Here is a 15,903-nt window from a genome sequence, read left to right on the forward strand (position 1 = left end):
GACAATATGCGCATGCGCTACTGTACACCACTGTATGTTGCGGAAATGGTGTCAACAGGTAAGACTCGCATGTATATATATATATTTTTTTCAAAGTCCAACGTCGTTAATGTGTCTACCTTTGTCTATAAATTATTTATATGCACTGTTGAAGATAAATCGTAGAGCTCGCTGACTTTATTTCGAGTTAAGTAATGCTTTACACGCATAGAGCAAATTAATCGGTTTTGCATCTCACAAATACACAATTTCTGTGTTTTTTTACTGAGGTGAGTAAAGCGAATGATTGGTTATAAATTAATGTGCAGATCTATGTAAAATCTTCATGGTGCGTCATTGTTTAATAACGTTGATTTCTGCTTTTTTGTCGAATTGTCTTTTATAATAAATTGTATTTCCAGGTGAGGTGTTTTGTCTGTTGTTAGTCGCGATCTTATGGGGAGGCACAAACCCATTCTTGAAAAAAGGCACAGAGGGAATTGAACAGGTACGGAGGGGAAGCAAGCTCCTTCAGTTTCTGGGAGAAGTCAAATTCCTTTTTCTCAACCTCAGGGTGTGTATTTCTTATAATTGTATGCATGCATACTAAGAAATATATGATATATGTATGCTCTGGTGCTCATGGTTGTTGGGGTTTTATATATTACTGTATTTTATATATTTTAATAGTATCTGGTGCCATTCCTGTTGAACCAAAGTGGATCATTAGTGTTTTATTTCACTCTCGCTTCTACAGGTGAGATATGTTCTTTCCTCTGCAAGTTGTTAGGTACTTTCAGGCTATGTTCAGAATAACATATTGCCATACTACTCTTGTTGTTGCTACAGTATATAGTATGCATACTCTGCACAGTATTTACATTTTCTATGAGGATGGAATACACATCCCGGATGATCTGCTACATTTGTCAAAATTAGTATACAACAGAGCATACGCTTGGAATACTGTATCCCACAATACAACTTTTGCACTCAACTTTACACAAAATTTGATTAAAAATGTAAAATAAACATTTTTATGTACACAGTGATATCTGGATGCCTCTCACGGAGTTAAAAATATAATGTGACATGACAAATGTAGAGAGGTGATGTGACAACAACTGTAGCATACTTTTGTTTTAAACGTTTATCATAGCATATTGCATTATGTTTCACATACTATAAAATTTAATTAAAAAATAGTAGGCAGTATACACTGCACATTATTCTAAGTATACAGTATACACTGCACACAATATTCTACCGATACTTAGATACATGTATCGTGGTGTATCGTGATATTTTCAGTGCAGTCAGAGATGCGTCTACGAGGCACGAAAGAGACAAACTGATCCTGTAGGATTCAGTTTCTCTTACGAACATACATGCTGGACCTCTCTCATGCATTTGGATCGCTAATATGAAAAACTAATGATAAAATAAAATTTATATCTGTAATTTAACAAGTTATAAGGTCCCCTGTATAATGAATAACAGCATTAGCTGAAAGAGAATTTCTTTCATACTGTATGTAAGCAAAATGGACATTATAACTGAACTATACCCAGATTAATTGAAATTAAAAGCTAAATCAAACCATAATATAATGATGTATCGCGAGTTATCGGATCGTGATGTGTATCGCAATATGTATCATATCGTGAGGTGGCTGGCAATACCCAGCCCTAATAGTGAGTTATTCTAATGTTTAGTTTTAAACTGCTCTTGTATGCTTTACTTTGTAGATCTGTCTCTGGCCGTGCCTGTGGTGAATTCCCTCACGTTTCTGTTCACACTGCTAATGGGTAAATTGCTGGGAGAAGAGTTTGGAGGAAAGAGTAAGTATCTTCAGTGTTAATTACATCTTTTACTCTTTCTGTAATGGCACAAGTGTTTTACTCTCTCACTCTGTGTAGGAGCTGTGCTTGGTATGTTACTCATCATGTCTGGGGTGACTGTGTGTGTGCTGAGTTCTGTGTCTGAGACAGACAGCATGGGCTCCACAACATAAGTGACAACTAAAACATACTGCTGGACTGGACAGTGAATGTAGAGAAAGCTGGGCTTAAACTCTGGACTACGGATCTGGCCATGTTGTTACACACACAGTGTCTATGCTGCTGCATTTTCAATATGTGCCGTGAACTCGTGGACTAAGAAGGGAAATAGGTTGCTTGTGTCTTTAAGGAGACTTTGCAGATGTACTTATACAGCTATCAACTAATGTTTTGCACTTTAATTGCTTTTACCACAGACTGTGAAGTGTCACTTTTAAGTGTATGTGGATTGTGGAACTTACAAAATACTTATTCATATTGTATTATTAAAGGGATAGTTCACCCAAAAATGAATTCATGTTCTTCATGCATATGCCCCCTACTGGGCAGGGAGAAAATTTCTAGCAAAAATTGACTTGCATATTGATGTGTTTCTCATCCACACCTATTATACCACTTCTGAAGATATGGGTTTTACCACTGGAGTTTTATGGATTACTTTTATGCTGCCTTTGTGATTTTCTGAGCTTCTAAATTTTGGCACCCAGTCACTTGCATTGTATGGACCTACAGAGCTGAAATATTCTTCTAAAAATCTTCATTTGTGTTCAGCAGAAGAAACACATACACATCTGAGGGTGAGTAAATGATGAGAAAATTGTAATGTTTGGGTGAACTATTCCTTTTAAGTTAATTTAATAAGAAGTGTTAATAATGCGTTTACTTAAATACTTTTATTTTAAATGTCATTTACATTCAGAAGTCATATTTTGTTAAACTGAAGTAATAATACAAAATCCTATATGTGAGTTTCTGCATGTGATAATAATTGTTACTACTTTGCAGGTTATAACCTGATTTTATCTGCAATTTATCACCAAAATGTTTAAAAAAGCCAATTTTCATGGTCAGAGCATGTGTGTAGGAGGGGAGGAGTGTCTCTTTAAGGTCCTGCATCATATCCAGCCTGGATAGGTTGCTAAGGAACCCCGTCTGTCTGTTCCTCATGGGAACCCCCAGTCTGATAAACACATACAAAGAGCAACACAAGGTGTTTAGATGGTTAATGTTGACATGCAAGTCTTAGAAATGAAAAATATACAAGTATGATAGGGTAGCAACATCTAATTGCTCCTATCTGTGACATTCCAATATTGGACTATATAATCAATATCACTTATTATCGCTACAGCTGACAAAACGTTGATGACATTTCAACAAATTGTCAGAAAAAACATAGGACTGAGAAAGACATTAGAGTTGTGTCTTAATTGATTGACAGTGTGTGTTAACAAACACAAAAATAATCCTGAAGGTTTAACTGCTATCTCACCAGGCCTGTGATGCAAATTGCTCTACTGTAATAGGGAAAGCAATTTTCTATATACAGTAGTATCATTTGCATTGTTTTTTAAACTTAATGTCTATGGATCATACACTATCAGGTTTCATGCTGTGTGTCCTCAGTGACCTTGGGTGGTGATGATGATGATGATCTGGAATGTTGTGTGACTGACTCCTAATTGGAAATAAAACAAAAGTCCCTCAGATTACGAATGCTTTTACTATTATAGATGCCAAACAGTTTATAAAAAATCTGCATGATTTGATTAGATAATGCTATAATAATGAATTCTAAGCTGATTCTGTTTCATGTAAGCCTAACTGAAAACACAAATTTTAACATAAAACTACAATAAATAAAATAATTTAAAAAAAAAGGGAATATTGAATGCATCGTGTTTCACCCGGTCATGTTTGTTTGTATCATGCTGAGACTCTTTTTTGGACATATATCCCTTCTGTGTCTCTCTCTCAGACACTGTGAGCTCTCTCTCTCTCTTCTCACTGGAAAGATCAGGTGGTGGTGTGTGTTGTTTAGGTGTATGCATCTGGAATGGATTAAATAGAAGGTTACTTCATTGCATTGTCACCTATATTGGGTCATGATGTACGTTTAATCTTCAAACATGCATTTCACACACTCACATGATTTACATCTGTGTCAAAAAGATCCTTTTCAGGAAGCTCCTCATCCACAATTTCTGCTTTTCTCTGAAATTATAAACAAGTATTAGTTTATTTTATTTTAGTTAACTTGCTGTAGAGGAGAGGACTACCTGGTCAATGGGGAGCTCAACAGCTGTGTTTTCATCCTCTGCGACCTCCTCTGCACCTTGAACCTCCAGCCTCATCCTGCTCTCAGAGACCTTAAACACACTGGGCTCTTCTAACACACACATGTACACAGATAACTCTGTGTTAGGTTTGCATACATAATGCACACATGTACAATGAAAGTCATGTATACAGCACCTTTACACACTTTTCTGGTCTGAAACACAAACAGTTTGAGTGTAGCCAAATTCACCTGTTGTTGGCAGTGGAGGTCGGTGTGTTGAAGGGTGTCTGCGGACTCTAACAGGTTTGGCAAAGAAAACAGAATTCTCTCTCTCCCCTTTCCTTACCCTCCTCTTAACAGGCTGAGGAGAGCTCTCGTTCTCGACCTCATCTCCTGTGGACTTCACACGCCTGCCCTCCCTCTGAAAGCGCACATTACTCAAGAATCACACAGAATGTTTGCAGAATGATTGTGTTAGGTTGAATATTGTGTATCAAAGGTCTGAAGCCTTACTGAAGGGTTATGGAAAAGCTATGGAACATGTTATAACATGTACTGTAAGTGAGAGTATGAATAGAGAGCCTCCTTTAAAAGGAAATTCAGTGCCAATAGAAAATCATTCCCCTTTAGGGTTTGAAAAGTGATCATACCTCTGGATTTTATACTTCGTAGAGCTACATTTCACTTTAACAACAGCCATCATTCTGTTTGGATATGTCTCTACTGCTCTCTTCAAGTCCATCCACAGGTATTCTATTGGATTTTAGTCAGGGTTCTGACTTAAGGACTTTGACCTTCCTAACCTTAAGCCACTGTTGTTTTTTTGGTGGTGCTTCACAGTATGGTATGTTCTGGGTGGATTACTGGGTGTTTGGTTTTCTTCAAATATAGTGAATTTAGGTAAGGGAATTTAGAAGAATTAGATCAGGGCTCTGACTTAGGTACTCAAGGACTTTGAACTTCCAATCCTTAAGCCACTGCATTGTTTTGTTTTTTTGGCTCTGTGTTTAGGTCATTGTCGTGCTGAAAGGTGAACCACATGCCCATCTTCAGTTGTTGAGCAGAGGGCCACAGATTTTCTTCAAGAATTTGGGTGTACACTGCAGCAACTATTTTCCTTTCAATCCTGACCAATAGCCCAGTTCCTGCTGAAGAGAAACACCGCCACATAATGTTGCCACCACCATGTATGGTATGTTCTGGCTGGTGTGCTGTGTTTGGTTTTCTCCAAAAGCAACGCTTGGAGTTCAGTCCAAAAAGTAAACTTTTTGTCTGATCTGACCATAAAACCTTTTGTGTTTTGTCACATGGCATTAAAATCCTCCATAATCAGATGAGACAAAAATGAAACTTTTTGGACTGAACTCCAAGCGCTATATTTGGAGAAAAAGAAACACAGCACACCATCCAGAACATACCATACCTTTACATTATGTTGTGGGGGTGTTTCTCTTCAGCAGGGACTGGGCAATTGGTCAGGACTGAAGGGAAAATGGATGCTGCCATATACACCCAAATTCTTGAGGAAAATCTGTGGCCCTCTGTTCAACAACTGAAGATGGGCAGGTGATGCAACTTTCAGCACAACAATGACCCTAAATACACTGAGAAAAATACAACAACGCAGTAGTGGCTATAGGAAGTTCAAAGTCCTTGAGTGGCCAAGTCAAATCCCTGACCTAAATCCAATAGAAAACCTGTGGATGGATTTGAAGAAAGCAGTCCATCGCCACTCACCCCACAGTTTGATGGACTTGAACAATTCTGCAAGGAAGAATGGGCAAATATTCCCCAATGTAGGTGCACGAAGCTAGTAGAGACATATCCAAATATCATTACAGCGAAAGGTAGCTCTACGAAGTATTAAATCCAGGGGTATGATCACTTTTCAAACCTTGTTATCCTAGTTTTTCATCTTTTATAAATTTTTGGAACTGTTGCCATTTTTTTCGTTACTTGAATGCTGTAAGGCACAATTTGTAAATAAAGCTGTAAAAAATATTTTTTGATTTCAGGCTGTAAGGCAAAAAAGTGATTTGTGTAGGGGTATGAAGATTTTCTATAGCCACTATACATGTTTTAACAGAGCTACAATCAGTAAAGCGTACTGTATCATCTAAGTAAATTAGCAGGTAATGCATTTATTATTTTTGAAAAAAAAAAAAAAAATACATGTGAAAATAAACATTGGGACTGAGTGTTTGGTTTTTACCTCTGGTGAATCCAGGAGGGTGGAATCACTGTGGCTGTCCTGAGGAAACACCTTCCTACTCTAAGTGACATTATCACAACAGAAAATAAAGAACTCCAGTAGAACATTAAACAATTCTGTCTAATAGAACATCTCTATTTCAGAACATAAAACTTCAATGATTTTACCCTATGAATAAAAAATAAAATAAGCGTCAGTAGTACCTCAATTCTTCTCTGTAATCCTCTGTCCCCTATGTAGTGTCTATGGTTAAGACAGAAAGATGATGTTTAATGTGGTTTAATTTAGATTTATATATATAACAATGACCTTATTGTTCATCCCAATTAACCTCTATCATCACCTGTCCGCACTGCTCCCTGTTGCTTTGTTCAGGAGAATCTCAACATATGGAAGTTTCTTGAACCTTTCTGTTCCTACTGCAACATAGCACTGCCCACTTTCCAGCTGCTCTGTGGAGGTCACTGTTATTCCTTCCAGAGTACAAAGTCTATGAGGTTAATGGTGAAATGTTAGTAGGAAAGGAAGGCTGATAAAACCAAAATGAGTTGGTTCCTAAACAGCTCAGCTGCTCAGACACCAATGCCCAACATCTGTCTGACCTCACTGATGCCCTTGTGTTTGAACGGGAACAAATCCCTGAAGCCATGTTTCCATCTAATGGAAAGCCTTTCCAGAAGAGTGGAAGCTACTATGGCAGCTAACGGAGGTCTCCCTATTACTGCCCATAGTTTTGAAATTGATTGTCTACAAGCATATATGAGTGTTGTATTTGTGTGTCTACATATTTTAGGTCATGTATAGTATGTGTGATTGATGTATGTTTTACCTGCGAACGGCTCCTGTGCGAAGCATGGCTTTTTCCGAAATGAGGCTCAGGATTTGCTCTAGATTTTTCTGCATGTGGCGGGGAATGATCAGACGCATGGCAGAACTCATGATGTCCCCATTTCTAAATACACTACAGAAACATGAGAGAGACAGAGAAAAAAGGGGGAAAGAGTTTGTAGAACAAGTGTTGATTTCTGTGAAAGTAAACTGTAAAGGTAATCTGTTTTTACACAGGAAAAGAATATATACATACAGGTGCATCTCAATAAATTAGAATGTCATGGAAAAGTTCATTTATTTCAGTAATTCAACTCAAATTGTGAAACTCGTGTATTAAATAAATTCAGTGCACACAGACTGAAGTAGTTTAAGTCTTTGGTTCTTTTAATTGTGATGATTTTGGCTCACATTTAACAAAAACCCACCAATTCACTATCTCAAAAAATTAGAATATGGTGACATGCCAATCAGCTAATCAACTCAAAACACCTGCAAAGGTTTCCTGAGCCTTCAAAATGGTCTCTCAGTTTGGTTCACTAGGCTACACAATCATGGGGAAGACTGCTGATCTGACAGTTGTCCAGAAGACAATCATTGACACCCTTCACAAGGAGGGTAAGCCACAAACATTCATTGCCAAAGAAGCTGGCTGTCCACAGAGTGCTGTATCCAAGCATGTTAACTGAAAGTTGAGTGGAAGGAAAAAGTGTGGAAGAAAAAGATGCACAACCAACCAAGAGAACCGCAGCCTTATGAGGATTGTCAAGCAAAATCGATTCAAGAATTTGGGTGAACTTCACAAGGAATTGACTGAGGCTGGGGTCAAGGCATCAAGAGCCACCACACACAGACATGTCAAGGAATTTGGCTACAGTTGTTGTATTCCTCTTGTTAAGCCACTCCTGAACTACAGACAACATCAGAGGTGTCTTACCTGGGCTAAGGAGAAGAACTGGACTGTTGCCCAGTGGTCCAAAGTCCTCTTTTCAGATGAGAGCAAGTTTTGTATTTCATTTGGAAACCAAGGTCCTAGAGTCTGGAGGAAGGGTGGAGAAGCTCATAGCCCAAGTTGCTTGAAGTCCAGTGTTAAGTTTCCACAGTCTGTGATGATTTGGGGTGCAATGTCATCTGCTGGTGTTGGTCCATTGTGTTTTTTGAAAACCAAAGTCACTGCACCCGTTTACCAAAAAATTTTGGAGCACTTCATGCTTCCTTCTGCTGACCAGCTTTTTAAAGATGCTGATTTCATTTTCCAGCAGGATTTGGCACCTGCCCACACTGCCAAAAGCACCAAAAGTTGGTTAAATGACCATGGTGTTGGTGTGCTTGACTGGCCAGCAAACTCACCAGACCTGAACCCCATAGAGAATCTATGGGGTATTGTCAAGAGGAAAATGAGAAACAAGAGACCAAAAAATGCAGATGAGCTGAAGGCCACTGTCAAAGAAACCTGGGCTTCCATACCACCTCAGCAGTGCCACAAACTGATCACCTCCATGCCATGCCGAATTGAGGCAGTAATTAAAGCAAAAGGAGCCTCTACCAAGTATTGAGTACATATACAGTAAATGAACATACTTTCCAGAAGGCCAACAATTCACTAGAAATGTTTTTTTTTATTGGTCTTATGATGTATTCTAATTTTTGAGATAGTGAATTGGTGGGTTTTTGTTAAATGTGAGCCAAAATCATCACAATTAAAAGAACCAAAGACTTAAACTACTTCAGTCTGTGTGCACTGAATTTATTTAATACACGAGTTTCACAATTTGAGTTGAATTACTGAAATAAATGAACTTTTCCATGACATTCTAATTTATTGAGATGCACCTGTATGTACAATTGTGCTCAAAAGTTTGCATAACCTGGCAGAAATTGTGAAATTTTGGCATTGATTTTGGAAATATGACTGATCATGCATAAAAACTGTCTTTTATTTAAGGATAGTGATCATATGAAGCCATTTATTATCACATAGTTGTTTGGCTCCTTTTTAAATCATAATGATAACAGAAATCACCCAAATGGACCTGATCAAAAGTTTACATACCCTTGAATGTTTGGCCTTGTTATCAGAAAAGGTTAGGGTTAGACAATTTGCATTCTTCTGCACGAAAGCTGCTCATGGGACGCTCTTGGACTTTCCAGCACGACAATGACCCTAAGCACAAGGCCAAGTTGACCCTCCAGTGGTTACAGCAGAAAAAGGTGAAGGTTCTGGAGTGGCCATCACAGTCTCCTGACCTTAATATCATCGAGCCACTCTGGGGAGATCTCAAACGTGCGGTTCATGCAAGACGACCAAAGACTCTGCATGACCTGGAGGCATTTTGCCAAGACAAATGGGCAGCTATACCACCTGCAAGAATTTGGGGCCTCATAGACAACTATTACAAAAGACTGCATGCTCTCATTGATGCTAAATGGGGCAATACACAGTATTAAGAACTAAGGGTATGCAGACTTTTGAACAGGGGTCATTTCATTTTTTTCTTTGTTGCCATGTTTTGTTTTATGATTGTGCCATTCTGTTATAACCTACAGTTGAATATGAATCCCATAAGAAATAAAAGAAATGTGTTTTGCCTGCTCACTCATGTTTTCTTTAAAAATGGTACATATATTACCAATTCTCCAAGGGTATGCAAAATTTTGAGCACAACTGTATATATGTCTGAGCTCTCACTTTATGATGCAGGGTAGAGTGATGACTTTCCTCCATTTTGCTGACACATTAAGCCTGACAAATGCTTTAGCCTGTGGAAAGATGTTTATATTATTTATTGATGATTATATGTATTATTTAAGTTTATTACATGGTTCTTTGAAATTCTTGATTCTGATTGGTCAATTGCAGCATATTTAGCAACACATTTACACTTATGTTACAATGTTAAGGATTAATTACTTAACCTAAAGATTGCAGTTGTTTTAAAGTTGTTTACAATGAATAACTTTTAGACATAACAATCTGCTTATTCTAATAAAGATAAATTCAACTGGGATCACTTGATCTCTTCTTTATTGTCTGATGAACATGACTTTTGCATAGATCACATCACAAAAGCATGGATGTCAACTTTTTTGTTGTTTTTTTTTTTTCCAACTTTGACATATTTTCCCATGATGAAGAGTTATATGGTATAATTAAAATAGTGCTGTCAATCGATTAATTTTTTTAATCCCAATTAATCACGATAAATTGCAGATTTTGAAAGTGCTGAAATTTGACACTATATATACTTCTTTTCTTGTCAAAATGCATTTATTTCCTTCTGAGGAAAGAAAATAAAACAATATGTAACAATATAATGCTTTATTAAAATTTTCCAAAAAAAGCCTTCCACAGTATAAAGATAGAAATGCACTAAAATTGCATTAATTCAAGTAACATTAAACGTTTCCCAAAGTCTAAGTGGGAGTTTGACTAATTGAAAATCTATTCTCCCCATAGGTTGCAGTTTTATTGCAATGGGCATTAAATCTCTTAAACTCTCATCCCTCACAATATTAATCAGCCGGCAGACTGTGGCTGTCCGCTTTCCTACAGCAATCTTGAAGCACCACTTTGAACTCCACATGAAAAGCGTTTGCAGACAAAAACGTTAAGACTTGACGTGCTTCTGTGGTATTTAAATCGTGCCTTACATAGAAATCAAGTATTTTTCAGCCTATCACAAGCCCCATCTGGGCTTGTTTTGTACATCAAACAGCATTAAGAGGTCCTTTCTCCATCATTTTATCACTGACACTGAAGCGCTGTTGTGTGTGTGTGTTGTGAAGTTTGCGTCAGCGTAATGACTCCAGGTGGACACATCAATGCATTACAACGGTTCTGCCCTTTCAACCAATGTTTTTGCTGGTTTATGCTGTATTAACGGTAAATGTGTTAATTGCGATTAAGAAAAATTAAAGCGTTAAACCTTTTTAATTAATCACATGTGTTAACGTGTATAATTCTGACAGCTCTAATTTTAATACAACACGGTAAGTATCCTAAAGTCTATAATGTATTTATAAAGCTCTGTTTCACTTTTGGGGTTACAAGTGGGGGAAAAATTTTTTCCTTCAGTATTTCTTCTCAGAGTGTGTGTGTTAATGCAGTCAGTCTGTGCTGCTCATAAGGTTATCAACAGCAGTTTTTGCAGCGCTGTGCGCAGCATTTAGGGGTCAGGCACTAAAACATGCCCTAACAAGCTCTCTAATCTGATATCACTAACTGCGTGTTTGCCCTTGCCTTCCTTTGTTGGAAAGGACAATACCACACCCAATACTCCCTCGACTCCGCTATTTATGACACACACTGAACAATAAATAGGCTTCAGCTAAGCATCCACAGCAACAAAACACAACACATAATACACAAACAGGACACACTGACTGTATCTGGTATGATTTTTAATGCCTAATTACATATAACATCTTAACTTCGGATAACAGTGAAATGTTGATGAATAGCTTAATCAAATTAATTCAACATTCTACCAATAAAAACGGTCAAAAATCAGTAATGAATTCTCACAGATGTACCTGTTCACGTTCCACAGCTCTGGATTTTGGAGCTTTCTTCAGTCCTGCACTCAAATAACTAACAGTAAACACATGGACAGAAAAAAACAAGCAAAATCTGTTGCATGTGTTTTTTCAATTCAAAATATAAAGTTTAAGATAACTCTGAATTTGAGTTGACACAGTATTCTCCAGAGTGTGGACCAGAAATCATGTCGAGTGATAAATCAATATAATTTACCCATTAACCTCACATGATAAACACAATTTAAGATGAATTCTCGACAAATTAACTCTGTAAAAGATGATTCTCCATTAGAATCTGCTGGGAAATTACAGTATGCACTTACACTTGTTTCTTGCATTGAATAATGTATCTCAGCATCTAATCTGAATAGAGAGCATAATAATAGTTTATACTTATTTTTAATGACTCCCCACTTACTCCAATTTCTTGAACCGCTCAAACCCTGCAGCCACATACTGTGCCCCCTGCTGGAGGTCAGTGAGGTCCACAACCCGGTGGCCATAGCGTGGTGTATAAAGACTTCGAACAGCCAGCGGAGCTCCAATATTGAGAGTGACGTCATTAAGGAAAGCATCCATGGTGGAGATTTGCCTCTGGTTTACAACAAATCTCCTTCCTGATCCAGAAAAACATTCAAATACACACACATGTAAAATAAGACACATGTAGTTTAACTTCAGATGTTTTTTGTTTTTGTCTTGATAGTGTCCGGAATACAATAGTTAACTCATCCATATTGCACATCACCAGAGGTGGAAGGTAACGAAAGAAAACTACTCTCGTTACAGTACTTGAGTAAATGTTTCACATTTTTCTACTTTTTTTTTTATAAATAAATAACAGTACTTTTACTTGTTGATAAAAAATTAAGCTTTGCTAGTTATTACAAAGTACAAAAAAAAAGATGTAATATTTCTGAATTTTTGGGAAGAAGAAATCGGCAAGTTATAAGCACTAAATGTTTTTATAAACTAAAACGCGCTGTGCGCGGCACGACGGAGTCCTACACGGCACAGCATCATGAGCTAGAGGTCTGCAACCCGACCCAGGCCCGACGGGTTTCGGGCTGGGTTTGGGTCAGTTTTTCCAAGTAGGGTTTCGGGTTCGGGTCGGGTTTGTATTAATGAAAAAATAAACAGGCTTACCGAACTTGTTTCGCGCACATGCTCTCACTCACAGACGCGCGAATGGACAAGTTAGGGGCCGTTCACACCGAATGTGTTTTTGCTCGCATCTGTTCTGTTTTCCCATTGTTTAAACACATGCTGGACGAATGTCTTTGACATTTGCACCGCGTCTCGCTCACCATGTCAAGTTAAAAAGAACTTCAAATTTTCAAAAACGCTTGTTGAGACACCTGCGCTCTGTTTCATTCTTTGCGCTGCGTGTTGATTGTTTTTAGTGCAGTTGTCACAAAGATTCAATATTCTAAACAAGTTCAGGCTGCATAGAGGGGACTGTTGCATTGTTTCATATTATTCCAGATTGGTCTGCACTGCACCAGGTGAAGTTTCAGCAAATAAACAGTAAGGCAATGCTTTTTTTCCCTCCGTGCCTTGTTAAAACTGTGTATGTTAACTGTATCAGTACTGTTACGAATGTTGCCTATATGCTCACATAAAATACAGCCTATTGCAACAGTACTTGCTAGGAGAAGAAATTACATAGTAAGCAATTTCAAGTTCGGGCATATCAATGACGGTATCATTCGGGCCGGGTAGGGTTGGGCCACACGGTCTCGGGTACGGGTCGGGTTTCATTTTAAGGCCCATGCAGACCTCTATCATGAGCACAGCAGCTTGCATACACTGCCGCCGGTGTCCTCTCTTCTCTAGTTTCTCCAAGACTTTCTGCCCTGTCACAATACAAGAACTGTAATACTGTGATTTTCTGCACATTTCATTTTATTCTGGAAAGGAGCCATTCATTCAGGTAGGAGGGAACAGTCTGAACACGTTTAACCTCTGATTACACTTCACTTGTTTTTAAGGTAGGCAATGTTTTAACTGTGTCAAACATTAACACAATGTAGTTTGACATATATGTGGGGATATCTTGTTTACTACTATATGTCTAAAACAAACTTTTTAAATACCTTAGAAAGATACAATGCCAATAGTGTCGGAAAATAACGGGGACTCTAGGCAGAAATGCCACCGAAATTGACAAAAATATCCCCGAAATTCAAAATATGAGGTTTTATTAATAATATCTGATATGGGGGGTCCTGGGTAGCTCAGCAAGTAAAGACGCTGACTACCACACCTGGAGTCACAAGTTCGAATCCAGGGCGTGCTGAGTGACTCCAGTCAGGCTTCTTAAGCAACCAATTGGCCCAGTTGCTAGGGTGGGTAGAGTCACGTTGGGTTAACCTCCTCATGGTCGCTATATTGTGGTTCTCGCTCTCGGTGGGGCGCGTGGTGAGTTGTGCGTGGATGCCGCTGAGAATAGCGTGAGCCTCCACACACGCTACGTCTCTGCGTTAATGCGCTCAACAAGCCACGTGATAAGATGCGCGGATTGACTGTCTCAGATGCGGAGGCAATTGAGATTCGTCCTCCACCACCCAGATTGAGGCGAGTCACTACGCCACCACGAGGACCTAGAGCACATTGGGAATTGGGCATACCAAATTGGGGAGAAAAGGGAAGAAATTTAAAAATAAATAAATAAATAATAATATCTGATACAGTTACAATTACATACATTGTGATCTTCTTTTGACTTCGCTGAACATTATTTTTTTTTTCCACCATCCGGTTCCTCGCATCATCGCAAGCACAGACAGGCTCTCCGCAATCCGCATCAGTTCGGTATTGTACTTCCGCAATAAATTCTGTAACCGTTCACCCCTCTTGTTCAAAATAAACTGTCCTAGCAGGTAACACTCTCGCTCACGGTGCTGTACTGTACTTCCTTGCCCTGTGCTGCCATTTATCTGTCTGAAAAGCCTTACCCACTAGAGGCCAAAAGTGCGCAAGGGATGGATGCTATATAAAGAAGGTATGAGAAAATACAAAACATAATGTAACCAAATGCTACAGTTTACTTAATAACAATATCTCAATATGTTAAATAACCATAATGCTAATTAAGACTTTATTATTACAACTGTAATACAATAATACATATACAGAACAACCACTTTTAGTGTTTGAATCAATCATATCTCTCACTAAACACTGTGTGAAATGTTTATTTTTGCCTTATTAAATTCAGTTGGCATGTAGGAGTTGATAACAGTTTGCTTAATAATCTCATTCCATATCTGGATAATTGCTGAAATATCATAGAGGATAAATTTACTCCTCTGTGATATTGCATTATATTAGTTTTGTACAGTATGTTAACTTAATAGCCAAAATACATATACTATATTGCCAAAAGTATTCGCTCACCCATCCAAATAATTGAATTCAGGTGTTCCAATCACTTCCATGGCCACAGGTGTATAAAATGAAGCACCTAGGCATGCAGACTGCTTCTACAAACATTTGTGAAAGAATGGGCCGCTCTCAGGAGCTCAGTGAATTCCAGCATGGTACTGTGATAGGATGCCACCTGTGCAACAAGTCCAGTCGTGAAATTTCCTCGCTACTAAATGTTCCACAGTCAACTGTCAGTGGTATTATAACAAAGTGGAAGTGATTGGGAATGACAGCAACTCAGCCACGAAGTGGTAGGCCACATAAAATGACAGAGCGGGGTCAGCGGATGCTGAGGCGCATAGTGCGCAGAGGTCGCCAACTTTCTGCAGAGTCAATCGCTACAGACCTCCAAAGTTTATGTGGCCTTCAGATTAGCTCAAGAACAGTGCATAGAGAGCTTCATGGAATGGGTTTCCATGGCCGAGCAGCTGCATCCAATCCATACATCACCAAGTGCAATGCAAAGCGTCGGATGCAGTGGTGTAAAGCACGCCGCCACTGGACTCTAGAGCAGTGGAGATGCGTTCTCTGGAGTGACGAATCACGCTTCTCCATCTGGCAATCTGATGGACAAGTCTGGGTTTGGCGGTTGCCAGGAGAACGGTACTTGTCTGACTGCATTGTGCCAACTGTGAAGTTTGGTGGAGGGGGGATTATGGTGTGGGGTTGTTTTTCAGGAGCTGGGCTTGGCCCCTTAGTTCCAGTGAAAGGAACTCTGAATGCTTCAGCATACCAAGAGATTTTGGACAATTCCATGCTCCCAACTTTGTGGGAACAGTTTGGGGATGGCCCCT

General features: G+C 38.7%; 2 protein-coding genes across 4 annotated transcripts in view; one reads left to right on the forward strand and one right to left on the reverse strand.

The window, feature by feature from the left end:
- Positions 1–3,700, forward strand: tmem234 (transmembrane protein 234). The gene is made up of 5 exons (XM_051648488.1): positions 1–58; positions 402–553; positions 670–736; positions 1,728–1,820; positions 1,899–3,700. The coding sequence occupies exons 1-5, from the start codon at positions 7–9 to the stop codon at positions 1,991–1,993; spliced, it is 459 nt and encodes a 152-aa protein (XP_051504448.1). The 5' UTR covers positions 1–6; the 3' UTR covers positions 1,994–3,700.
- Positions 3,658–15,903, reverse strand: part of dcdc2b (doublecortin domain containing 2B) — a 21,687-nt gene continuing 9,441 nt past the window's right edge. For 2 of the 3 annotated variants that reach the window (XM_051648484.1, XM_051648485.1), the window contains exons 3-13: positions 12,099–12,297; positions 11,675–11,732; positions 9,831–9,901; positions 7,143–7,274; positions 6,657–6,803; positions 6,517–6,556; positions 6,314–6,373; positions 4,351–4,522; positions 4,100–4,209; positions 3,969–4,034; positions 3,658–3,871 (exon numbers count right to left, since the gene is read on the reverse strand). In XM_051648484.1, coding sequence (XP_051504444.1) covers positions 3,671–3,871; positions 3,969–4,034; positions 4,100–4,209; positions 4,351–4,522; positions 6,314–6,373; positions 6,517–6,556; positions 6,657–6,803; positions 7,143–7,274; positions 9,831–9,901; positions 11,675–11,732; positions 12,099–12,297 — 1,256 coding nt within the window. In that variant the 3' untranslated portion in view covers positions 3,658–3,670. Of the gene's footprint in view, positions 3,872–3,968; positions 4,035–4,099; positions 4,210–4,350; positions 4,523–6,313; positions 6,374–6,516; positions 6,557–6,656; positions 6,804–7,142; positions 7,275–9,830; positions 9,902–11,674; positions 11,733–12,098; positions 12,298–15,903 lie in introns of those variants that run through there. The other variant, XM_051648486.1, reaches the window with a different exon arrangement.

The sequence above is a fragment of the Myxocyprinus asiaticus genome, chromosome 21 (assembly GCF_019703515.2).
Source record: "Myxocyprinus asiaticus isolate MX2 ecotype Aquarium Trade chromosome 21, UBuf_Myxa_2, whole genome shotgun sequence".
Taxonomy (NCBI): Eukaryota; Metazoa; Chordata; class Actinopteri; order Cypriniformes; family Catostomidae; genus Myxocyprinus; species Myxocyprinus asiaticus.